At 35.9% G+C, this 27,994-nt stretch overlaps 2 protein-coding genes across 7 annotated transcripts in view; one reads left to right on the top strand and one right to left on the bottom strand.

Annotated features, from left to right (window-relative positions):
• The window catches only part of LOC139954504 (reelin-like), a 157,093-nt gene that overhangs the window by 121,666 nt on the left and 7,433 nt on the right, over window positions 1-27,994 (top strand). The window lies entirely within an intron of this gene.
• LOC139954502 (NLR family CARD domain-containing protein 4-like) lies at window positions 7-27,992 on the bottom strand. Of its 2 annotated transcripts, none has more exons than XM_071954316.1 (6): window positions 27,788-27,992; window positions 22,474-22,550; window positions 14,031-14,176; window positions 10,024-10,059; window positions 8,957-9,067; window positions 7-7,564 (listed from the first exon to the last, which is right to left on the bottom strand). In XM_071954316.1, exons 3-6 carry the CDS (start codon window positions 14,167-14,169, stop codon window positions 4,791-4,793), a joined length of 3,060 nt encoding a protein of 1,019 aa, XP_071810417.1. In that variant the 5' UTR covers window positions 14,170-14,176; window positions 22,474-22,550; window positions 27,788-27,992; the 3' UTR covers window positions 7-4,790. The 2 variants fall into 2 exon arrangements, with proteins under 2 accessions (XP_071810417.1, XP_071810418.1); XM_071954317.1 differs by lacking the exon at window positions 27,788-27,992 and adding an exon at window positions 25,494-27,144.

Genomic DNA, 27,994 nt, shown 5'->3' with positions numbered 1-27,994 from the left:
GATTGAACCAAAAACATTTAAATTGGATTACTAGTTTACTGATGAAGTTATACTTGCAATTAATGTTTGTCCATACTCAATGAAACATATAGTAGGTTAATTAATAAATAAATATAAACACGCTGAACATGCACATATAGGTATATGCATGAAATAACAAACCTGTGAATGGTCACAGAGTCATGAGAAAACAGTGATAAATCCAATGAAATGTTTTCACTGTTTTCAATTATCAGATTTTGGGCTTGAGATCTAAACTAATCGTTTTATTCAGTTCTCAAAAACTGTTTCATTTTATGCCAAAATTATTCAGGGGGAGTTTTCTACCGTAACCATCATTATACCACACACGCTATGTGTAAATCTGTGAACATTAATATTTCCAAAATTACCAATGTTATGCACACCATTTGAAATGGTTTGTTAATAGGAAATATTTTAAGACAAATTGTTTACATTAAAAATAAATTACACAAAGTTTGAAGACAACACTTGATGAAAGGCTTAGATTGATAGTCCAGCAGCAAGATATTCAGACAAACTTTGATGTTAATCATCTTCAATATCTCTGTAAACTGCACATGGTTTGTTCCCCTATTTTAAACAAAATGACAAATTTGTTTCGATATATCTCCAAATTGCAAAGAGTTCAACACCCAACAAATTAAAGCTTAGAAGATGGCCTTTCCATCAGCTCAAACACACATTGGGCCGAATAAATAAAAACTAGCATTTACTTTTACTAGCCTTTTACTTAAATCCTTATAAATAAAAGTAAGCCTTAATATTGCTTGTAATTGGTCGAACTAGTAGGTAAAAGCAATGTTTTAGGGACTCTTTTTATTGAGATGTAAATAAAACTGACCTTTTACTATTACTTGTATAGTTTTACAAGGTACTGGGCCGTATAAAGGCCAGCATTAACAAAATGTCGATAAGTTTAAGATCGGGCATGAGCATTTGCTCAAATCTCTATAAATAACCTTTTACTGGAAAAACACCATTTACTTGAACGGATTAGTAAATGGTCAGAGAAAAGCACAATAGCGGGGTATTCAGGAGTATAACAACAGAGGCATGGACTCGCAGATCAATAGCGATTAACTGAAAAGCAGGCGGCAGTTTACGCTTAGTCAAGTTTTTGATGGCGGCAGTGGCTATGATGAGGAAAGAGCCAGCCTCTCCACGCCAGAGCTCCAGAGTTGGTACTTTTAGAGCAATTAAACTACACAACAAATTTATAAGTTAACATTATAGTTGGATCATTAGGCCAAGGGAAAAATAACCCTGTAATACTGACCCGATACCGAGCCATATATGCAACACTGTTGTTTAAGTAAAATCTCAAGCTCCTCATGTAGTAGCTTGTAGAAATACAAGTAATTGCTACAGTACAATAGTAAAAGGTCGTTTTTATTTATATGTCTATAAGTGAAAGGTAAACCCGCGAGTATTTACTTAAAACTCATAGAGATTTATAGGGATTTGAGCAAATGTTCATGCCTGATCTTTTACTTATCGGTCTTCTTGCTAACGCTGGACCTGTAACTTGATAAGTAATTGCTAGTTTTTATTTATACGGCCCATTGTTGTGACATATAAGGGCCATTTTGCAGACACAGACCCATTAACAAAGTTGGTTTAATATTTATTTTCATAAGCACACCCAAGTGACACTATCCTGATATTTCCATATTTTTTATGCTTTGAGCATCTTATTAAGATGGAATGGCGCATCAGAAATACTCATTATTATTAATGTTATTATGATCAAACAAAGTGACTGATGTTTTTTCCCCTTTTAAGAGATGATTTATGGATAATGAATACATAATACAGATTCAAAATCACACAAACGAAAATATTACTTAATTATTGTAAATATTCATCCCATTTACATAATGTGTAATATACCTTGACGAATGAAGCATTCATACAAAACCAACAATATACGTGTAGCAAACAATTTACAATGATAAAAGTACAAGTTATAAAAAACAAATAGCACATCAAAAATATATTAAAAAGAGAAGAGGGTGACCATCCATGTAAAAACAAAAAAGTTGGTAAAAAGAGCAGATTAATAAAAAGTCACAGAAACGTTGAAAAGTTGCCAATGAAATATTTACAGAATATCATTGTTAAAAAGATATGGGTCTTCTTGAACACATTGATAGTGGAGACAGTCCTGATAACCAAAGGCAGTTTGTTCCAAATGAACAGTGGAATGAGGAAATATTACACTGATTGTAGTATGAATTAACAAAACTGGCAAGAGCATAGTCTGAGAAGTACAGCCTTTTCTCAATAGCAAAATCAATAACAATTGTCACCTTCTAGTCTTAGACTTGAAATTTTCTTCCATGGTGAGCTATGTATTTGTTTTACCAAGTATCATTGACCATAGATAATGATCCATATCCCATTGTGTCATGATGCTTGTCCATACTTTGCTGCTATTTGGGAGTTGGATCGTAATAACTACCAAAATATACTATTCCAATATTTCAGTGGTGTATGTACAAAACTATATAAAAATAAAGCATTAATGTGCCCCTCATTCATGGTTTGACAAACAAACTAAAGGAACTGTAAGTTGCCTGACGTGAAGTAAGAAACATCGGACAGGTTTGTATGTACATTACATGATGGCATTGTCAAAAATAGGCGATATTAACACTAGGCAATATAAACACTATAGTAGAAAACTAGATTTTGTTGTGTTTTTTTGGAGATTGCATGGAGTTGGTTACTGTAAGTTTATCTCATGTGACTTGGCCCTCAAATACCCCCCTTGCAATGATGTCATACTTCTCTCTTCCCATTGTCTTCATCAATTGGGTCAATTAATAAGATACTACCACTAATACATACTGAAAGACGCTGCGCTGCGATGTACTGGCATTAACATTGATTTGGCTAAGTCAACTTCTCATAATGATTACAGACAATGAATACAAAACCAAAGCAGACATTGTATTCTGTTTGAACTAATGAGATGACCTTTAGTGAGCTTTGAAGAATATACTTCCTGTGCATAAAACCTGAAGTAATAAATTTGATGTCAGCTGAAATGGGTAAGGTACAATCACTGATACCTTGAATTACCCAAATACATTATGCTATGATGTACTGACGTTAGCGTTGATTTGAATAAGTCAACATCTTGGAATGATTAACATTTAGACACAACTTGAAAACCCAAAGCAAACAGTGACTGCAACTCTGTAAAGACTTATTGCAGTCACCGAACTGTTCCTTTAGAACTAGAGGATGGGATAAAGTCTACTCTTCCATAATCCAATGATGTCATTTCCTTTTAAGCTTCAATAGCATTTAAGATGCTAGGGTCTGAATTGTGGCTGATTTGACCTGAATTAAAATGTAAACGGTGCACTGTAACTAAGCGAGTCATTATACCAGACATTATTGAAATCTAACTCGCAAATGGCTTATTTCGTTTTTTGGGCTTTAATTGATAGTTGATACATCAATCATGTCAATTACTTAGTTTTATTGGACATAGATGATGCTGAAAGAGGGAAATTCCACTTAAATCTGAAACTCAATTATGAAGACAGTCTATAATTGATGATTAAGTAAAGAAAGTAAGAAATTGCATCATTTGAACACTTTTTCAGCAACTGAAACAAAAAAGGGGGCAAAAGTGTTCTGTCCAAAACGCTCCAAATGTAATGTCCGTAACGCCATGTTTTGTGCTCTAGAGATCAAATGTAATGTCCGTAACGCCATGTTTTGTTCTCTAGAGACCAAATGTAATGTCCGTAACGCCATGTTTTGTGCTCTAGAGATCAAATGTAATGTCCGTAACGCCATGTTTTGTTCTCTAGAGACCAAATGTAATGTCCGTAATGCCATGTTTTGTGCTCTAGAGACCAAAATTGCGACAAATTCTGTCAAATGTACCTGTGCATCTTTTACACCATATCTAATTGATTGGTATCAAAAATACATTGATGGGAACCCAAAACCCGCAGACTTTTGACAAATATAAAGTGTAGTCAAATGTCATGTCCAAAAAATGTGATGTCAGTAACACAGCAGCATTAATGAGTGATATTTAATGAATGAATAAGACAGACTGAATCTCACAGTGTATGCTCTCCATAGGGACTACTATGTTGTGGTAAGGGAAGATTTTAGATAAACATTTGGCAGATGTATTTGCTGAGCTCTTGAACTTCTGAAAACTGTCTGAAATGTAACGGCCGTAACAATGGAATTGCCCAAGAGAACCAAAGACTTCAAGGAATAATACATCATTGGTTTGGGGGTTTTCATTTCCATCCAACAGTCTCCAATAAACATGATCAGCTTCATTTGCCTCAAATAAAGGAAAAGAACACAGTTGAGCAGGGAAATCACAGACTCAATGACATGACAGATTCACATCTGTGAGTAATTTGGAATGAGTTACATTTGCAACAAATGAGGAGTCTACATTTCAAGGCTTTGTCTAAAATGTTTGAAACGATGAATGTTTGTGAGATTGGTTGGGGTGTGAACTCCAATATGGGCAAATTCAAATTACTTGATGCATTAGTGTACTCCTCATCTTCATCTTTCAACCCATATCGTGTGAGCTTCTTGAGGTGTTTGGTCATCAGCTTCAAATGGATGTAGAACAGTCTCCAATAAACATGATGAGCTTCATTTGCCTCAAACAAAGAAAGTACACAGTTGTGCAAAGAAACCACAGACTCAATGACATGACAGATTCACCGTGAGTAACTTGGAATGAGTTGCATTTACGACAAATGGGGCTTTGTCTAAAATGTTGGAAATGATCCTAATCTTCCTATTCTTTTCAACCATGGTGGGGATTTGAAATCCAATATGGTCGGATTCAAATCACATGATGTATTAATGTACTCCTTTTCCTCATCTGTCAACCCATATAGTATGAGCTTCTTGAGGTGTTTGGTCATTAGCTTCAAATGCTGAGCACTGGATGATGCACAGTCAATCAATGAATAATTAAGTGAGAGATCAAGATGAATCAGGTTGGGCATGTCACTCACTGACTCAGCAATAGGCTCCATATCAACATCTTCCAAATTGCACCCTGCCAATGACAGTTCCCTCAGGTGGTTCATTTTCTTCAAATGCTGAGCCCACAATGTTGCACAGCCACCCAATGCTCCATTAGCACGAAGGTTCAGATGATTCAGGTTGGGCATGTCACTCACTGACTCAGCAATGGGCCCCATATCATCACCTGTCAGATAGCACCCTACCAATGACAGTTCCTTCAGGTGTTTCATTTTCTTCAAATGCAGATCCCAGGATGATTCATGGCGACCCAATGCTTCATTATTTGAGAGAACTAGATGAGTCAGGTTGGGCAGTTCACTCACTGACTCAGCAATGGGCTCTATATCATCACCTGTCAGATTGCACCCTGCTAATGTCAGTTCCTTTAGGTGGTTCATTTTCTTCAAAGCCCCCAATGGTGCACTGCCACCCAATGCATGATTATTTGAGAGATCTAGACTAACCAGAGTAGACACACCACTCAGTGCCACAGCAATGTGCTCTATATCTGTACCTTGCAGTGAACAGTCTCTCAAGTGAATATCTTGAAGGCATTCCATTTTCCCCAGTTCAGGACCCCAATTGGATGCACAGCCACCCAGTGCTCTATTCAGTGATACATCTAGATCAACCGGAGTGTCACCCATTGACTTTGCAATGGGTGACACATCTTTAGCTACCAGTAAGCAACCCAGCAAGTGCAGCCTCTTGAGGCGCTTCAGTTTCATCAATTGAGGAGCCAACAATGACACAGAGCCACCCAAGGCTTCATTCCCTGAGAGGTCTAGCTCAGTCAATGTTGATGGGGTTGCCATTGATGATAGGATTTGATTAGTATTGGCAGCAGTTAATGAGCTGCTTTGCAGAGAAAGAGATTGTAAATTAGTCATTGGCTTTATCGACTCTACCAAATCTGTACCAAACCTCTGGAAGTTAAAACTTGTCGCAAACAGTTTCTTAACCTTTGAGAAGTGATCATTTCCTGCCACTTGGTTCAGAAAATGAAAGAATGCGTTTGTACTATCATTATTCCAATCTGAAATGTCAATATCATCAGTCAGAATTGAACTGATAACTGATTTTGGTGGAAGTTCCTTTGACTGACTCTCGAAATAGCAAATAATGACAAGTCGCGAATCTCTGCCTTGTTGAATATTCTGTAAAATACAATTTGTACAAGCCTTATTGTCTCCACAACAAAATCGGAACAGATACTCATAACGAGACAGGAGGTGAGAAGGAAAAGTCAATGGTGTACTCCCAGTTAAGCTCAAAACAATCTTCAGGATTTTGTCAAACTTTGTCTTTCTCCATTTATGTTTCAAGCTTTGCCAGTACATTGCTGCGCAATACTCCAGAAATGTTTGGTGTATAAAAGACACTCTTTGATAGGTTTCAAGCCCATCGATGACCCTCTCACTAGTGAGGATACCTGCATTCAGTGCTGCATCTAATGCAGTCTTTTCAAAGTCCCCTTCTCTAAAGGCAAATGACTGATCTTTAGAAAGGAGACTACCTAGAGCAACCTCTCCAATAGAAATCAAAATCTTTGATATTGCATCATCTTTGATGTCTGTTGTTTGTCTTTTGAATACGAAATTCAGTGTTTTGTTATACAGTCGGGTCATTGTGACTGGGAGGGTGTTCTCTGTGCTCCCCATCAGCAAACACATCAGCAGCAGTAGCATGGGACTCTTTGCCAAATCAGTCAAGGTATCTGAGAGTTGTATCTGCTCTATAAGTCTCCTAGCCTTGTCATGATCCCCAAGGAAGAATTGTTTCACATATTCCTTTATATCCGTATCTGAAAACCCCTTAATTCTCAAATGAGTATAGGGCTTCTCAACCAATGATGAGTTGACTAATTTGTCAATGGGAGGACGGGATGTAATAACTACCCAACATTCTGGAACCAGCTTTCGATTAAGAACTTTGAGAATCGAACCAAATGAGGATGTGTCAGTTGTAGTGATTTTACATTCATCAAATCCATCCAAGAGAATCAATACTTTGTCTTGGTTCTTGTCAATAAACTCTTTCAAAGCAGATTTATCTACAGAGTCTTTTGAAATAAGCTTTTCAAAAATGGCATCTTCTAAGTTGCTACTTTGTAGCAATGAACCCATTTTCAATGCAAAAACAAGTTTGAACTTATTGAGTGTCTCACTGTTACCCATTGCCCAATCATAAGCAATTTTGTCAATTAGGGTTGTCTTGCCCATTCCTGCTGATCCGCTTACAACAATACGTTTGATTGGATTTTTGTTTCTTGTTTCAAAGTGGAACATTTCTTCATATGATTGCATGGTTCTTTCCTTTGTTTGAATCATCCCACTCATTTCAACTTGTTGAACTAAACATAGCTTAGTGTAGATGTCCGTTATGTGTCTCTGATGATCATCAACCCATGGGAGAATCTGTACATAGCTACCTGTATTGGTATATACTTTCTTCACCGCCTCTTCAGCCTTTGATGCAACAGCTTGAATTTGCTCTTGGTCTGGTGTTCCTGTTGGGAAATAGAAACAAAATCAAATTTAATCAAAAACACTCATGCACTCACACAACACTGAAGAGTGCTCTGAATATTTGCTAATCACAAACTTTTCAAAGTTTTATTCAAGAGCCTTGCATTGGTTGTTAATTCTGTAAAATTAACAACCCATTTCGAACGCATCTACAGCCAACTTGTGGTTTTCATGGTTTTTCAAGCAAAATGTTAGATTTCAACAACAAACCTAGCATTTATTTGTGTGGAGAAATGCCCAATTGATCTTTTTACTGTGCTGAATTTTGTTTAAAAACATACACTGTGGGATGTGTGAGCAACATTGTCCAATATTATTGTTTTTAAATCTGATTTGGCATTAGTGGTTATTATCACAATAAGACACCACATTTAAACACTGTAGTTTTCATACTTGAAAACCTTATTCCCAATGGACCAACAAGTAGTACCTAATTTTTTAATTGACATTAAAAGCACAAAAAAATGGTAACCAAGATATAGAGCCTTGGATTAAGGGTTTAATTTTTGTACTCAATTCAATTCAATTCAATTTACATTTATTTATACAACATTGATTGAGGTTCACATTCCAGAAGATAACACTTACACTTGCTATAGGACAGCAACTTCCCATAATTCACCGAGTACAAATCCAAATGTTTGTCCTCTGCAGCATTTACATAACTTGCATTTTTTTTCTGGGGGGGGGGGGGGGGAGGTCCACGTTATATTTGTTTTCTTTTTTTTTTAGTAAAAATGCTTTGTGCCAATTATATGAAGATTGCCAGCCAATTGACAGTCAAATGCAATGGATGTCGGAGCTACAGTGTCCCAAAGGTTGGAGTAAGTTTCTTTGACTGACATGAGTGGTTTGCATCGGGGTATTTCAGCACATATCACTAAATGAGTTGACTTGGTGAGACGATTTTTAAGTATTCTTGCACTCTCTGAGCACCATAGTTTCCATACTTATCAAAAATTTAAACTGTTCGACAAAGCAGAAAATGGTATCCAGATGCATTGGAATGAGAGGGTTTCTTTTTGCACTGATAAACTCTCTGCTAAGAAGAATGTGTTACACTCTGGTTGCCTTATTGTTAGAGTTAGGGTGTTTCCAGATTTTCTACAACACTTTAATATAATAATTTCCTATGAAGACGAATTAAATATGGTCAGTATTCGGAAGCATTCTTGACTTCTAAACTTACTGCTTTCAGTACAAATCATGAATATTGAAACTTAGTTTCATTTTAGAGTTTGCTTCAAGTCTAAAATATCAACGTCAATTACTTTGCAGTAATACTTGACCCATACAAGTTGTAAATATATTGTCAATTTTTATTAGTGATTTTATAGAACATAAAAATAAACGCAAAAATGTTCTGTAATTACCCTCTGTTAACAATGGTACATCTTCTGGCTGAGGAGGTCTTTGATCCTCTTCGAGACGTCTTCGATCCTCTTCAAGACGTCTTCGATCCTCATCAAGACCTCTTTGATTGTCTTTGAACATTAAAGGACATATAAATTTTGTGTTACTCGTTAACCAGTTTAAAGGTATGGACTCTGCATAGATGGAGGTCACTGGCTGTATTGCAATGGTTTGGGTCACAGGGTTAAACAGGGGTTAAACTTTATGGGAGTCGGTACCCTTTGTACCTAATTTGTATAAAGCACGACTGATTCTTTTGGGGTGGTGAGCTTTGAAAAATCCCACGCATAGCTGGCCTCTGGACTTGGCATCTGTGGAAGTCAGGTGTATTTCTATAGAGGGTGTGTGAGGAGACTTCTCCGTACTGGGAATGTACAATAGAAACATGTGAAAGAATAACAATTGTGCTCCTTTATCTTTAAGAGTGTGGCAGCCTCCCACTTTATCCCAGTGCTGGACAGCACCAATGTTTATATCCATTCCATCAAAGATATATATATATATTTTTTAATAATGACTTCTTTACATATGCCTAGCTTTTGTCTATGATTATTTGTGCCGTTTTTCTTTAGATATTCTACTTATCAGGGGGTTAAATCTGGGCAGTTTTGTCTGTATATGCTGGGTATAAACACGAGTGGCAATCATTTTCTGTCCTTTTGAAAAAGAAAAAAAATCCCTGAGTTCTCGATCAACCTCTGATATCAAGGAATATGGCTGCCCCAGGTCATTACACTTTGAAGAAACTGATTTTTAATTGAGGTGTCATTCCACGGCAATATTTAGAAAAGTTGGAGTGCCTTTTGTTTTTGCTAACAGTAAGCAGTAATATGAAATGGATAGTGCTGTAAGAGGCTGCTGTCACCACCAGCAGATAATTTGTCTGCTTACACATTTCAGAAGAATTGAATCATGAGTCATGTCTGCATGACTTCTGAACTGGAATTAGTAATAAATCTTGTTAAATGAAACGTCTCACAAAGAACTTCCATCCATTGTTCTCAAGTAGAAGTACTTTAATAATTACCTCTTTTGTTTCTCCTCCGAATCTCTCTATATGTCACTGTAAGTAATACAGATAATAGTTACAAGCATTTAATAACAAACCAAGTTCCAGTTAAATTCAATACTTAAGTTTAATTGACACTGAACCACAAACACAAGACAGTAGTCCAAAGGACTAACAATATGTATGTTTACCCCCTTTTTTTTTTTTAAATGTCATTAAAAAAAAACATTAGTTAGCAAAACAAGTAATTACATCAAAATAATTTTTTTTATTATTTATATTTTGTGTCAAATTGATTTTGCTGATCCACAGGCTCAAAATACAGTAATGCTACAGGAAACTTGCCCAGTTGACTTGCCCAGATAAGTTATCATGGTAATTCTACATGTACATCGTAGCTTTAGTTTGTCAACTTAGTTGTATTTGGGCAACCTCGGTAGTCTAGTTGGTAACACATTGCTTTCTTGGGTTCAAATCCCACCCAAGTAACATGCCTGTGATTTTTTTTTACAGGACTCGAGAAAAGTACTGAGTATACAGTGCTATTACATGGGTAAAAAACCAATATTAATATTCTTTATCCCCGTTTCAAATTTAATCTCTTATCAGTCTACACGCAGAACACTTGATTTAATAAGTCTCTTTTGTGATTTATCTGCGCGAGTAGGGGTGATTTTTCATGCGTGACCTCGGTTTGAATACTAATTAGTAAAAGGGCTTCTGAAATTCAGTCTTTTTCAGCCTTTTCTGAAAAGTCTCAACCAAAATAATGTACCAGTAAATTGAAACAAAGAGCATATCTGTTGTTATGTATTAAACAAATCGGTGCAACTCAATTTTTAAAAAGAGAAATTTGTACGTGAAAAATGGCTTCCAAAACGGAGAAAACAAGTCACAAAAACTCGGCAAATTTTCCCGTTATGAATGTCGGTAACAGTCCCACATTAGTATGTTTGGATAGATTATTTCATATTCTACCTGGAAATGTTTAAAACCGAGACCGGATCGTTCCTAGTCCATTCAGGATACAGCAACTTCCACCGGTGGTCCCCCCAAAAAAAAACATTACAAAAAAAAAGCAACCATTAGACAAGATGGTTTTCCTGAACGGTGATTGGCTGACAATCCGTGGGAAACCACCTACCATGTACCGTGTAGATGGTGGCCAAGATGGCGTGGTGAGTGTTTACAATGTGCTTTCCTCTTTCTGTTGATGTATTTTGGTTAACGTTGAAGCTCCGTTTTTAGCCTTTTAATTGTGGAAAATTGAATGATTTTAGAGGAAGCGATTTTGTTTCATATACTCTATATATGTGTTAGCTCAGTTCTATTTACATTTGAAACTTTTATAAAAAGTTTTATTATAACAATTTTAAATTATTAGAAAAGTGTTTCATATATTTACTTGATAAATGAATTCAGAGTAAGCGATTTCATTTCATATACTTATATATATGTGTGTATAATATATATATGGACTGCAGGTTTTTAAATTGTTATTTAAGGCTATGCCTATGTTTGTTTTTATCACTGTGCTTTTACAATGCACATTTTATGGGAATGTTCTTTGTTATGATATGTGCTATCAATTGGCCACTATACCATTATTATTTATTTTTAATAACAAAAACGGGTCAGGACAAGTAACAAGTTTGTTGTTTTATTCCTGTTATTAAAATAAACAAGCAATAAATAATATTACACAGAATAACCTGAAATCACAGTTTGTTTTGATAAAATATCAGATAAACCAATGACTTAAAATTCTTGCTTTGTCTGTGTTTTGTAAAGTTTCCCTGATTTACTGTTACACACTTTTCTTTGTTTGCAACCCCTGTTTCAGTTCCGCTAAGCATGTTCTTTTTTTTTGTCAAATACTAATTTGACTAATCTAGACTTCAAAATATATAAAAACCAACTACAGTGTCCTTCACTTCATGGGCAAATTTAATTCAACCAAAGTTGCAATCTTTTCGAAACACTGAAATTGCCATTTCCAAATAAATTACACACTTCTTGCCCCTTTTCTGTTTAAAGTTAAGTAAAAACAAGTTCACAGCAAAAAACACAATATGCACTGCCCATGTTCATCAGCTCATGCTAGACAGGCCCTTTGGTTGTTATGGCGAACGCTTTCTCGCTGGTCAGGGTACCATACACGCGAAATTACAATGCCGATATCAATCGATGTCATCGTTATCCAATCAGCGTGCAGGATAACCATGTTGTCTAGTGGTGAGTTTTGGTGGTTTTTTTCGTAATGTGAAATTTGGATTAACGATGGAAATCGCTGTATCCTGACTGGACTGGGAACTATCCGGTCTCGGTTTTAAACATTTCCAGGTAGAATATGAAATAATCTATACATACATACTAATTGGGGACTGTTGCCGACGTTCATAACGGGGAAGACTTGCCGTTTTTTTGTGACTTGTTTTCTCCGTTTTGCAGTGGCATAACCAGAGGGGGGGAGGGGCCCCCCCCCCCCCCGCTCAGAACCCTTTCCCCCCTCTTGCCCCCCCCCCATATGAAATCACAGAAAAGTATACTCTTATAGGCCCTAATATATAAATCGTTTAAGGCTGCATAAAATGCTGTCATAAAAAGGGAAACTTTTATTCATATCAGTATGTGGACTATAACATGAAAAATGCATGGAAACGCGCGCGCAATCATATTTGCGGGTAAATGTATGTTTTGGTTTTGTGGTTACAGAGAGTACGGGAAGTCACAAAGTTCTGTTTTAATAATAATGTACATGGTGGTCTGAACGCAGACCAATAGCTCCATCAACACAACTTAGTCAGATCTAGGTCAGATGCACTACAGAGAAATTTACTACAGCAAAATGGCCAGCGAAAAGGTTGCTTAGACCATTTCAAGATGGCCGCCATTGTTAATATAATATAATATCCATTGTTTTTTCTACTGCTGAAATACACAAAACATTAATGAAAAAGTTTGGTCAAGGCATAGACAAGACATTCAGATTGTTTTTTTTTTTTGCTGAGATCATTTAAAATAACCCTTTTTCAAAACAAAAACAAGAAAAATGTGCATACAAAAAAAAGAAAAAAAAGGAGACATCCTGTAAAAAGGAAGTGGGCAGGGACGCTAAACATGTTTCTATTTTTACTTGGCCTAATATTATTATGTTTTGGGTATTAATACACTGAAATAAAGCATACAAACCATATTTTAATTCATACCCACAGAGCCTATTTGAAAATGCCGTGTACTTGGTAATCACTGTTGGTAATTTAATCCTTTTATACAGTCGAAAAGTTTTATCTTATACAAATGACAAGTTCTCTAAGATTTGGTTGTTTTCGCAATCTTTTGTTACCAGCTGACTATGTAGATTGTTTTAGAACTGCATTGGTGTGTATCAACTATCAGTTGACATTTTTTTAATAATAATCTGGCACTTCTTTGGCCCCCCCCCCCCCCAAATTTAATCTTTGGCCCCACCAAATGAAAATGTCTAGTTACGCCGCTGCCGTCTTGGAAGCCATTTTTCACGTAAAAATTTCTCTTTAAAAATTGAGTTGCACCGATTGTTTATATACATAACGACAGATATGCTCTTCGTTTCAATTTACTGGTACATTATTTTGGTTGAGACTTTTCAGAAAAGGCTGGAAATTACCGAATTCTAGAAGCCCTTTTGACCTTTTGTATTCAAAGTGAGGTCACGCATGAAAAAGCGCTGCAAATCCCTGCAGATAAATAACAATGGGGATTAGTGTTCTGCGGGTAGACTGTTATACATGTAGTGCTACTTGCTATGTAGATTGTGCTCTTTTGAGAACTTGTCTTTCTTTTGGAATTCGCGAGACTACTCCAGTACCATGGAGTAGATTTTTGGAAATTCAGAGACTTTTCAGTTCTGAAAAGAACTGCACTGCTATTTAGCTACTACATGTACCTGGGCGGAAGGTAGGAAAGTAAATTGACTACCATAAATTTACTACCATTTTCTTTGGCTGAAAATTCAAGGGTTTGTTTAAAAAAAAATGACTTACATGTTGCAATTATTGCACCAATAACTCCTATAAGCACCGTGCCACAAACGGCACTAATGGCTATCTTGTCCCCATTTGTTAATCCAGATCCTCCTGCAATAGTTGTAGTCATCAAATCTGTTGAGTTAGCTGGTGCCATGATGGATCTAAAATTGAACAGAAAAATAAATAATCTGAAGAAATCTTTTGATACTACTCAGACCAAATGGCCACAGCGACAATTGAAGTTATAGTACTTGAAGGGTTTGGGTGTTTTTTATGACACAAATTACAAACGTCCATAGATTTACATGAACCTGGTTTTACGATAATGACAGTAGAAAGCTTCCCTGGAAATATTTGTTTTGCTGAGGTGCTGTAGTTTTTGAGAAATGAGTAAAACATTTTAACAAAAATCAGACACATCAATTATTTTAGCATGTGCAACAAATTTATGCGACTCAACTGAAAACAATGCTCTATGATTTCCACTTTTTTTCAACCCCCACCCCCAAAACGAAAGACTAATGAAGCTGAAACTTCTACAGGAGAATCATACTTTCTCTTTATTGTCCCCTTGGGGAGCTGCATTGATCATTATGGTAAACAAAATGAACAATCAGTTAAAGGTTGGGGCAGAATTTGCCATTATTTGGGGTGGGGGGGGGGGTTCGCTAACTTTTGTCATTAATTTACACCTTACTACTTTCCATAAATATTTTTAATGACTGTGCAAGCGTATGACTGGCATTTTAAGTTGAGCTGTTGAACACAGTTTTAAGGGCAATTCCACCAAAAAGTGTCCTCGGCCCAAAAAATTGAAGTCAAATTTGTGGAACTAAATTTAAAGTAGCAAGAAAGAGTGATACCTAGTGATTTCAAATCTATGTTTGTTTCATTTTTTTTTCTTGGTTTTCCATGTTTTTCATCGTTTATTAAAAAAGCTTTTTTTTTGCCAAATTCATGGTTTTTGGGAAATGTTTGGCACAATTGTCTATTATGCCCTCCTGGTTACATTTTAGATGTTTTTAAAAATTATTCTTGGCTTAAAACATATAACTGGTGGCAAGTATTCACAATTTTAAAGAAACATCATTGTAAATTTATTCACAGGGTGCTGCCACTCGTTTTAATTAGCCCTTAATTACCAATTATGAAATGTAATGTCCATGACATTGCATGGTGTTTAGTTTTATATTCTAAAGCCAGTAAGAGATATTTTCATGAGACTTCATACGCAAAGCTATTTTTTAGGGGCTAATCCTATAATGCAAGAAAATTAATAAAAAATTAATTACAATTGTGCTAACGAGCGTCATGGACATTACATTTAGCGTCATGGACATTACGTCATGGACATTACATGTCACATGACACTTACCTTTTTGAAGGTAAATGCTACAATTTATCAATGGGACCTATTGTAGGTAAACCTGGACTAGTCAAAGATAACATTTGTCATAGACCTCATCAGAAATTTGTTTCAAGCTCATGTTTAGCAGCGCGTTTAGTGGCAACATCGTGCACAGATTCTACAGCCCAAATCCGAGATTTTCAGGTGAGTTTTCTCATGGAACTGTTCTTTCCTAAAAACATTCAAGTGACATTTTACATACTGAAATATATGTGTACTGTTGGTGAGACAAGTTTAAATGAATGTAGGACATTATAAACACACTTTATCATCAAAGAAGACTTCTCAAGGCCTAGGCGTAATGCAGATTTGTACTCGTCTACGGATAGCTTGGATACAAAGACGTCATACATAAAGTATTTTTTTATTGTTACATAATTTCAGAATGGCCAAGACTTGAGTAGAGAGGCAGAAAAAGTATAGAGAGAAAACAAGACGAAATCTGGAAACATGATTGTGATAAACAAAGCCCCATGCAGCCAATCTTTCCCTCGTTTGTTGTTCTCCGTTCTTGTTTTGCATGTCAATCTAGGTGGAACGTGTAGAGAGTGACCTCAATGACTGTCTCGTATTTGGAAAACTAAGGAAGCAGCTACGTTTGGCCTGTTCCTCCCAAGAAGTCATCCCAACTCATTTTAACTGATCTTCTGGGAATTGTTCACCCAGTCTTGAACATAGCAGTATCCAGATCAACTTTGAAAATTACAGAAACCTTTAATGTTTAATTTCCATTTACTGTCGTCACAAAATGTTGACGCAAGATGTTCAGTATATTACTCAAGATGAACAATCACCTTGTGAGAAACACATAAAAGGGAATTATGTGAAAGATAATTAGAAAAAAGGTTACTTCATGTATACCTACATCTCTGGTCTATCATAACTACTCCAAGGCAAAAGCCAGCCTGGTAAGATGTGGACGGAAAGTGCAAAAAGGGGACTTACCGAGGGGCGGGGTTTAAGTGAGATTCTGGGGGAGTTTTGGTTCTTAAAAATGTTTGGAAGAGGTTAAACATTGAGATAGGGACATTCATTATAGTTTAAAACACATATTAACAGCAAGGCAGCACATGTGTTTACAAATTAAGGGTAAAAGCATGATGCATCATTTTACAAGTTTGACGTAATGTCCATGACGCTAGAAATAACCCAAAATGTAATGTCCATGACGCTCTATTAAGACGTGTAACAAGAAAGTTGACAGGTTTTCTTAAAAATATTATCACAGTTCATGTTAAAGCCATTGGACCCTTTCGGTACAGAAAAAAAAAAAAGTTCACAGATTTACAAATAACTTGCAGGGTTTACAGAAGGTAGTGGTGAAAGACTTCCCTTGAAATATTATTCCATGAAATGCTTTACTTTTTGAGAAAACAGTAAAACAATATCAACTCTCGTTAGCGAGAATTACGGATTTATTTTTAACACATGTCATGACACGGCAAAACGCGCGGATACACGGGTGGGTTTTCCCGTTATTTTCTCCAGACTCCGATGACCGATTGAGCCTAAATTTTCACAGGTTTGTTATTTGATCTAGAAGTTGTGATACACAAAGTGTGGGCCTTGGACAATAGTGTTTACCGAAGGGGTCCAATGGCTTTAACTACTTCCCTGTTTAGAAAATAAAAAGGTATTCTAAAAATTTTGAACTCTAACTTCACAGAGTTTTGGAATTTAGTGTGTTGTACCCAAAACCCACTTCCGTTTTTCGTAATGTCCATGACGCTCGTTAGCAATGCTCTGACTCCTTAATTAATTTCGAACTTTTCCAAATACATAGTATCATTTGAGTTACAAGGACACAAGATACTAGTATCAAACACAAAACTATAAATCAAAGCTACTTGGTGTGTTTAACTGACCAACAAAGTTCTAAAAATGTCTCCAAACGTAATGTCCAAGACGTGGAATTGCCCTTAAGTCAAGATGCACTCATGCAAATAAGATGTTACAGCGTACCAGAAAACTCTGTACAACCAAAATAACTTGTATATTTCTATGTCAAATTTGCATCGAGGATAAAGCATATTAATTTTGGTTTTACCCATACACCGATGCGTATTAGCACTTGCCTGAGTCTTGTGAAAAAAATATTTCAATATATATATACAGTGTATTAATATAAAATTAATATTCTTTATCCCCGAATGCAAATTTGACATCTATTATATACCGTTGCGGTGCGGTGAACATAGGATTCGAGCTGCCTCTAGCTACCGGACAACCCCGCAGTCTAGTTGGTAATAAGGCACATCCCCTGTCTAGTTACGCCACTGGGAATATTGATTCTTTATTGTTTACATCTTTTTAATAACTCTGGTAAATGTTGGGTTTTTGCTTTAAACTGAATGGTATCAAGCACTGTATTTACTAAGTAATTCCACATGTTCTAGTAAAAAAAAAATCCAAATGCTTATCACTTAGCTGGGATTCGAACCCACAACTGTTGCTTGATAGAGCATTATTTTATGTCTTACCTCTAGATCATCGAACTGGTTCCAAATTCATACAGCCTTTAAGCCAAAAAAGATGCTTAGCAAAAAACAAGATTTACCTGCCAGGACACCATTACTGCGACTGGTACCGACGTACTACCCCACTCAGTTCTTGTTTTGCAAAGAATCTTGCTCAGCAGAGTTTTCTGCTGAGCATTTTAATGAAATTAGGCTCTTGTCCCTTGGCGAGAGGCAGTTTGAATCCCCCCACCTATATAAATCATGTACTGAGTATACAATATATAGCTATGATGGCTTATACTCTGCTTTGTTTATAAAAAAGGAAGACTTCCTAATAGTTTGTATTATCTTTACAAGTATGTTGTACACATGTAGGTGTGGTGATCATCAGTAGGGCCTTATAATCAGTCAGATTGTGTCAGTGGGTGTACCACACTAAATAGAGAGAAACTTAATGCACAGAGCATCATTAACAACATGTAAACCCACAACTTTTTCTGTATATCAAAGAGACTTCATTGATCGTTGAAAAATTGTCAAATTTTGTGGCCCTGGTTGGTGGTTGTTGACTTTGGCATCTTAGCGTACATCTATCATTTCTTAACATTTCTTGTTCTCATCATCCAGTGAATGAACATTACATCTTGAGGCGTGGCTCGTTGTTGGGGGCGATCTCAGAGAGCATTATTTAAATGAAGGGATAAAACACAGAAAAGGTGCTGCAACAGACCTCTATAGTTTAATAACAGTTTGATATGGCATAAGGCCAAGTAAAAAAAGAAACATGTTTAGTGTCCCCGCCCGCTTCCTTTTTACAGGCCGTCTCCTTTTTTATTTTTTATTTTTAAAATTTTAAAATTTTGTATGCACATTTTTAATAGAATTCCTCAGCAACTTGTAAAATGATCAAATATATCTTTTTAAAGTAAAAATAAACAATTTATAACACAAAAACAGTGTATTTGTGAATATCGGTAACTCGTGCTACGAGCAGAGGACATGCTAAAAAATTACCCATTTTTATTTTGATTGTGTCGTGGAAGTGTCGTGGTCGAGCGGTTAAGAGCACCGAATTCAAACTCTGGTGTTTCTGATCAGCAGAGTGTGGGTTCGAATCCCCAGCCGTGACACTGTGTCCTTGAACAAGACACTTAACCATTGCTTCGTCCTTCGGAGGGGACGTAAAGCCGTTGGTTCCATGTGTTGTGTAACGCATGTAAAAGAACCCAGTGCACTTATCGAAAAGAGAAGGGGTTTGCCCCGGTGTTCCTGGTTGTGGCTGCTTAATGCACCGTAGCACCTTGTAAACCCTTATAAGGTGCTAAATAATTGGGTCTCAGAATTCATCACTGCAATAACCTATCTTTCTGAAAGTTTGTAAATACTCAGCGCCTTGAGTACCTTGTTTGGTAGATAGGTGCGCTATATAAGACTTCGATATTATTATTATTATTATTATCGTGTCCTAAAACAAAAACCAATCAAGTCTAATTGATTATATGATGAGTAACAACTATGCCTTTGAAGTTTATTATGGTGTACCTTAGAAAGATGTGCTCTTCTTAATTTCACATTGACATGCAAAAAAAATGGTAACTCGTGCTACAGTAACTCGTGCTACAGTTTGTCCGGCCATTAACGAAGTACTATTATTTCACAAAATGTCAAAGTTTCTTAAATAGAATTCCTCAGCAACTTGTAAAATGATCAAATATATCTTTTTTAAGTAAAAATAAACAATTTATAACACAAAAACAGTGTATTTGTGAATATTGGTAACTCGTGCTACGAGCAGAGGACATGCTAAAAAATTACCCATTTTTATTTTGATCGTGTCCTAAAACAAAAACCAATCAAGTCTAATTGATTATATGATGAGTAACTACTGTGTTGTTGAAGTTTATTATGGTGTACCTTAGAAAGATGTGCTCTTCTTAATTTCACATTGACATGCAAAAAACATGGTAACTCATGCTACGGTAACTCGTGCTACAGTTTGTCCGGCCATTAACGAAGTACTATTATTTCACAAAATGTCAAGTTTTTTAAATAGAATTCCTCAGCAACTTGTAAAATGATCAAATATATCTTTTTTAAGTAAAAATAAACAATTAATAACACAAAAACAGTGTATTTGTACAAAACGTACAAAATGTACATAAATTATGTGACAGTGACATCACAAAGAAGTGTGAAATACATGTATCCATAGTTTGCATTTTTGATCAGTTGAATCATGGAGCAATTGCTCCATGATTGAATTTTAACTTATAACAACTTATTGTGGCATAGATGAAAGAAAAGTTCTTACAATATCAAGTAGCCTATCTGTTCAAGAATCTTGTGAAGTTCGGACCACGGTTTAAACGTTCTTTCACATTTTTATTCATTTGGTTTTTCAGAATGTTTTAAATCGTCCTTCCTTAGGCCACTTTCAGTAAAATGAGTATCCAGCTCTGTGAACAACAGCAACTCTGTACAGTAATTTTGCCAAATTTGCACAACATACCTGGGAAAGTGGTCTCCTTCATAAGGCTTCATATTCAACCACAATAATATTTACAAACCATCGACCATCACAAATGTCAGTGTTTAGGTCTTTAGTAGTTTGCCTGCCACTGCCTACCACAGACCCCAGGCTTTAATATTGCATGTATGCATATCATTATATGCAGAAGAGAGCTCTCAAATGTTGCCAAGTAATATTTGGTAAAACTAACTGAATCCTCCTGCTGGTTTAGGGGAGAGTGAATTGCGGTAACTCGTGCTACATCGGTAACCCGTGCTACCGGTAACTCGTGCTACAGTTTTTAACGGATCATTATAATGTAGTAGATAATGCTTGATAGTTCAATTTCTTATAAATAATTGAGGCACCAAGTAGAAGATAGATATTAATTGGCATCAATTAAAGTGTCACCATTTTGTAGTAAAATTAAAAAATGTATGTTTTGGTAACTCGTGCTACACTATATCTAAAGTATCTGAAAGTAAGCGATACAAGGAAAAGTGGAGGGTGATGGTTAAAATTGGATGAATATTTCTTGTACACCATATTTCATGGATATTAAATGTAATGACTTTTATTGAAAACTGCTTATAAATGATGAAAACATTGGACTCATTTGAAAAAATTCTAAGTTTTTTAAGTTTTCCCACTGAAAAATACACTTTCCGAACAAATGATTTTTTTATAATCAAACTGTGAAGCAAATCCTAAAAAAAGTTTTGAAGTTGATCCTGGCATGTGTTTGGGATAATAAGAAAGTGTAAAGAAACATGTAGGCACAATTTAATTGTTTTGAGTCATGTCCACAATGCCCATTTCTAAGTGCCGATTTGAATGTTCCTAAAGAGCAATTGCAATGAAACTTTCAGTGATGAAAGGTATTGGTGCAAAAAACAATGATGTCATGATGACGTCATCTTAAAGGTGTTTTATTTAATGACTATGAACATTGGTAATGTGGGAATACCAAGTTCTATATTTAACAGCCAATAAAGGATGATCTCAAATATATAGATATTACAGTTTTTTTAATAGCTGGAGTCCATAGGAAAAAGAAAAAAAAAGGAGTCTCTTACATCACGTTAAAACATGGTAAAAATGTTTTTTCTCTAGAACGCTCCAAGCCAAATTTCTGAAAAAAGCGAGGTCAAACAAACCCGCGTGACAAAGGAATCGTGACATCAGTGGCGGCTATTTGATGTGCAAAATAGGGCCCTCAGTTTGCCAAAGCTGGAGAACTGTGTTCAAACCCAATTAGGGGAAAATCGTCAAGGGGTCATTAAGCCATTTTTGACTTTTGGCTGAAAAAGCCGCGCGGCCGGGTGCATTTTTGACTCAAGTTATTTATTACTAAATGTAAATTTTGAGAGTAAAAGGGTTATTAACCGGTATCTACGATGTCTATTTGGCCATAAAAAGGTAATAGTTGAACTATTGAGATCATCCTTTATTGGCTGTTTAAAGTGATGTCAAGTATAGACATCTTCGATCTGAGGTGCAAGACAACGTTTTAGACAGTTGTCATCAATAGTGATCTTTGTCAGATGATGTTGTTTGAATCATGGCCAGTTTTAATTTCCCCTGCCCCAGTGTGGGATAATAAAGTTCTTATCTTATCTTATCTTATCTTATCTTGTCTTCAATCTTATTTGGGGGCATCAGGGAAAGAGATGATGCAAGAGAGTTGGTACTAGGTTCTGGGCTCGGCTCTTTTTCTTATACCAACATAATTGTGTTAACACGATGACAAAGGACTTGTACTGTTCTCCCATTTTTTGACTCACTATTGCTTTCCCCACAGAAGCAAAACGAGGATATCCTTGCTGTGTCAAATCTGTGTCAACACCCGGATCTTCTGATACTTTCGGCTATACTTGTTGGGTTAAATTCTTACGTTCAAATGGAGTAACCCCTTCCCCACAAAAAATAATATTAATTATTAAATGAATGAATGAACGAACGAACGAACGAACGAACGAACGAACGAACGAACGAACGAACAAACAAACAAATAATGAGATAAATAAAAAAAAATTAAAAAAAAGTAAATAAATTAAAAAGTAAGGATAAAACGTTGCTTACCAGTGGAAGACCAAAGGATGCTAGTGTTACCAGGCTGCAGAGCTAACTTAATCGACGTAAAACTTCACGCATGAAAGCTGAATTTGGTAGAAAATTAGAAATCTGCTCTGAGTTCGTAACATTTTAAAAATCAGACAAAAAGTAAGACCTTATTCTGTGGCAATTTACTGCCCTGGTGGTAATAATCATTGTAGATAAGAAACAAATCAACCAAGGTTTATCCCACTGACCAGGAACTGACATGGCCCAGATAGCGCTTGTGAGCTTAGTTTTAGGGAGTGGTAGCCTCTGCATAGTGGTTTTCCCCATCCAGGGGCTGCTTGAACCACATGATTCAAAACCACCAATCATTTGCAATAGCGTGGGCAGAATTTTCCAGCAGTTGAGTTTCTTTTGTAGTTCACACCCTGATACTTTGCATAGATATTTGAATGACTATGAAAATGTTTGAACCTTATAAACTTTAGGGAGTGTTGTGTCTCATACAGTCTAGATTTCTACCATGAGATGTTTTTACCAAAATGTCCCCTGGAAAGGTGAAACTATAACCTGATCCAAAACAACCAATCAGATTGAATAGCTTGGGGCAGAATTTTCCAGCAGTTGAGTTTCTTTTGTGGTTCACACCCTGATACTTTGCATAGATATTTGAATGTCTATGAAAATGTTTGAACCTTAAACTTTAGGGAGTGTTGTGTCTCATACAGTCTAGGTTTCTACCATGAGATGTTTTCACCAAAATGTCCCCTGGAAAGGTGAAACTATCACCTGATCCAAAACAACCAATCGGATTGAATAGCTTGGGCAAGAAAATTCCAATAGTTGAGTTTCTTTTGTAGTTCACAGCTTTGTACTTTGCACAGATATTTGAATGACTATGAACAAGATTGTGTTTAAACTTTGACTATTGGACAGAGCTGTTGCCAAGGTGCAGCCATGCAAGGAAGTTGTAACATTATATGCTTGTATGAGAATTCTGTGCTTTTTACAAACCTATTATTGGTGGATATAGGTTTACATTTTCAAGAAAACCAAAACATACTTCTACCCAAATGCAAAGATAACATAAATTATATCAGTGCGGTACCCGCTGCTAAAACATGACTGTTTCAAACTGCCTCTAGCTACTAAGCAATCTCGATGATCTAGTCGTTAAGACACTGCTCTAGAATGGCAAGGGTCATAGGTTCGAATCCCCCTGGAGTAATATGCCTGTGATTTCTCTTTCAGAGGACTCAGGAAAGCACCGGGTATACAGTGTTTATATATACGCATTGGTGTAAGGGTAAAACAATAAATGTTATATACAATATAGTTCAACAGAGTATATTCGTTGGGTAAAACTGAAAAAGGTTTGACGTTGGATTGTTGGGTAAACTTTTGATAAAAGTTGCACTTGATCAATGTTGGTTGCTTCTTTTGGGGTTCAGACTAACACTGTTATGTAAAATGCCTGGTTCACTACTCTCTTAATGTAAAAGAGTGAAAAACACCACTCTTTACATTTGGAGTTGTACCTCATATTACTCTTTTAAAAAGAGTGATGGCTATTTCACTCTTTTAGAGGGGTTTCACTCCAGGACAGAGTGAAAAATCACTCAAAAAGACTCGCTCAAATTGTCCCTCATATGGCTCTTCAAAGAGTGATTTTTCACTCTTGTGGATTAAGAGAGTATAAACAGATGCAGTCGGAGAACTGATGTACTTAACAATAGGCCTATGTAACAACATGTAAAGTTAGGTCTTGCACAAGAATTGTCTATGTCAGGTATAAAGTCGCCAATCGCCATCCCTGTCTAGTTAAGCCACTAGAAATATTAATTCTTGTTGTTTACACCTTTTAATGACTCTGGTAAATGTTGGGTTTTGGCTCTAAACTGAATGGTATTGAGCACTCTTTTTACTTAAGTAATTCTACAAGTTCAGTAAAAAAATCCACATGCATATCACTTGGCTGGGATTCGAACCCACAATAGATCATTGAAATGGTTTCAAATTTATAGGGCTTACAGCCTCTAAGCCCAAAAAAAGAGAGGTAGTACAAGCTAGAATACCATACAGCAAATGGTACCTCACTCACTTCTGGCTTTGTAAAGAAATTTGCTCAGCAGAATTTTCTGCTTAACAACTTTATGAAGTTGGGTCCTTGTCTCTTGACGAGAGGCAGTTTAACTCCACCGACAGAAATCAGGAAAGTACTGAGTTGACAATATGTAGCTATGATGGTGTTTATTCTTCTTTGTTTAAGAAAGGGAGACTTCCCAGCGAGCGATTTTGCCTGTATCGCATCGCTATTTGCGACGCTATTTACAACGCAATTTGGATGATTTGCTATGCGGAAGCTATATGGCAGCTTCAAAATTGCAACAACTTTGATCTTATTTTTTTTATTCAAGCAATTGTTAAACAATTCTCGTTATCTAACAATAAGCTCTTGTATAGCAATATAGTTTGCTAATTCTATAATTATGCAGGCTGCGCAATATGTCAAAGTTTGTGGTCCATGGTTGGGGTTGTTGACTTTGTTTAGCATCTTAGGGTACATCTAGCATTTCTTAACATTTCTTCTTCTCATCATCCAGTAAAGGAACATTACATCTTGAGGCATGGCTCATCATTAATGGGGGCGCTCTCAGAGTCTAGAGAGCATTGGATAAATGAAGGGAGAAAATACAGAAATTGTGCTGCAACAGATCTCTATAGATTTAGTTGATTGATTTTTTATTAATAACAAAGTTTGATACTGCATAGTGGTCATAGAATGGCAGTTATGGCGCAGATCTTTTAATTTGTTTTTGTTGGCCTGGTTAAATACTCTAGTTTCATGTTGGAATTTGGCTGGTTATTATCACACTAGATCTTGTTTTGATCACTTTCAAATTATGTCAATTTGTATAAAGTTGTAATAAAACTCAACTTGGTTAGAAAGTACCTAGAAATAAAAAATCATGAACAAAAATCATATAACAAAAATCTCAAATTCCACCCTGATTGCCTTTGTCTAATCTCAAACAACTTACTTGAGTTATGACAGATGAAGATGGCTTGAAACACGGAGCATGCAATCTGTTAGACTGAGTAGGATATTCAAGCATTGATCCGTTGGACTGTTACACACTACCACTCCCTACCTGGTACGGGTATAGATCTCACTAACATTATTGGTAATGTGGGAATACCAAGTTCTATATTTAAGTCTTTGTGTTGTGTGAATGTAGTGTAGTATGCATGGATAACTTTTGACTATAGCTGTTCAGATTCAAACTAGGTTGTTTTTCTGATAAATATAATACTGTTGTGTTTAGGTCCCTAAGGCCTTACTTGTATTTACATCCGCTGGTTCTATGCTTACAAATGAGTGAAAGGGGCTTGAGGTGTAATTGTACAATATAAAATCTGGCTTATTATATATGAGCTTATTATTAGATAGCGAGAATTATTTAACAATAAACTCATAATAAAGGAACATGTTGCTTTGGATCGGACCTCAAGTTCTAAACTTGAGGTCTCGAAATCAAATTCGTGGAAAATTACTTCTTTATCAAAAACTACATCACTTCAGAGGGAGCCGTTTCTCACAAGGTTTTATACTATCAACCTCTCCCTATTACTACTTACCAATTAAGGTTTTATGCTAATAATTATGTTGAGTAATTACCAGTAGTGTCCACTGCCTTTAAAGGCAGATACTTTCAGGGAAACTTATTTGGCATTATCTCCAAGTGAAGGCCAAATCATATTTGGCTAAAAAGATGGCTGCCCGAGGTCGGTACAGAGCATGCAGTGAATAATGTAGATATATAAAGGCAAAACTTGTTGAAACATTCAAGAATAACATTAATTTCATTTTGAATTGTATCACTTTAATTCCTTTGAAAAATTTGTTAAATTCTAATTTGAAATGGTCATGATAAAGTCACAGAAAAAACCAAGACAACATAACCAGGGCAAAAAACACATCAAAGCTAAATCAAAATAAATAGTTTTGCATTTCAAAGTAATCGGGTGCAGACTTAAACTCAAGGAAGGGTAACAACGCAAAATTACCAACTATTTCAATTACGAGTAAACACATGATGTTAATAATGATGTAGAACACTTGGAACACCTCTTATAAAAGGCAAAGTATGTGGTAAAGGAGCTACAGTTCATTTTTTTCTCATAAAGCCGTAAGTTATCTTTAATGTGAATGCAAAGAAGTTCAATGAAATTCGTTGCACACAAATAAAAAAGAAAACGCAAACTAGCAGCAAAATTATGTTCGCTTCGGTGAGTCGTGTGTCAACTATAAATGGGTTGTAGAAATTCAACTTAAGAATGGTCAAAGTGTTGTCTTGGAAGCCCTTAATTGAAGTTGAATGCAGGAAGAGCTAAAAATAAACCTTAGTTTGAGAGGATTAGGGGAAAATGCACGAATTTGAATATGTTAATGAAACTGAATGATTTTTTGCTGAAATTGGCCCGGAAAACCTATTATTTAAAAAAAAAGATGTTGAGATGGACTCTTTTGACATGCGCGCAAGCTGCCATTTTTTTTCATAGCACAAACTTTGTATCAAATTCCAAAATGCTCGGGCCATCTTCGAAAGAAAAAAGGCCACCTTAAAAGATTGTGCAAAAATGCCCTTTAGCGTTCACTGTCTCTTGTAGCTTACAGTCCGTTTACTGGGGGAAAGATGGGAAAATGCACGTGTCTATGTGGACGTTTTGTGAAGAAGAAAAACAAACTATAAAACTATGTTGTAAGAAAAAATCTTTAAAATGGAAAAAAAAAATAATAATAATAAAAAAATACAAGCAATGTTTTATTTATTATTGTGATAACAAAATTACAGTCCCTTTACATTATTGTAAGTGTTCTCTTAACTGCTTGCAGCATCACAGTGACCCCTTGTATGTGTTGACTACATCAGTTGACATGTTGCGTCTTGTCCGTTGGCACGCCTTGTAGTACGTTGGACTTTTGTCTGATCAATCTTATGTGCTCCACAAAACACTGAATAAGACTCGGAGATAACTTCTTAAATTACACTTTTGATTTATTAAATTAAACATTCCGCTATTTACATACAAAACTTCCAATATAAACTTAGTATTAAACTTGACGACAGTACGACTGGTACTATTTGCAAATCAAATTAAAACTTTCAATTAATGGTCGGGAAAAAATCCCTGAGATTTATTTTGTATGCAGAAATAGTGTCCATAACTTCACAAGGAAGATTACTTTCCAAGAGTTGTAGTTTAAGCTGCATGGGTTTTTATAGTGAAAAACTTTTTGAATAAATGAAATAATTTTAAAGAATCTACTTACAATTGTAGATGTATCCCCCCAACCTGTCTTTCTTTCCAAGCTGGCAGAATGAGGCTAAAAGCCTACATTAGCAGATATAATGATTAAGCTTGCAAAGCTAGCATAGCAAAATTTCAGGTTGGTTTTCCAAATACATGTATTTCTTTGAAAACTGTGGTCTCCCCAAAAAATACATACAACTGCACAGCAAAAACAGGGTGTGTGCAT

This window comes from Asterias amurensis, chromosome 2 (assembly GCF_032118995.1).
Source record: "Asterias amurensis chromosome 2, ASM3211899v1".
In the NCBI taxonomy this organism is placed as follows: Eukaryota; Metazoa; Echinodermata; class Asteroidea; order Forcipulatida; family Asteriidae; genus Asterias; species Asterias amurensis.
Note: the sequence above shows the minus strand (reverse complement) of the source record. Positions and strands in the feature narration are given on the sequence as shown.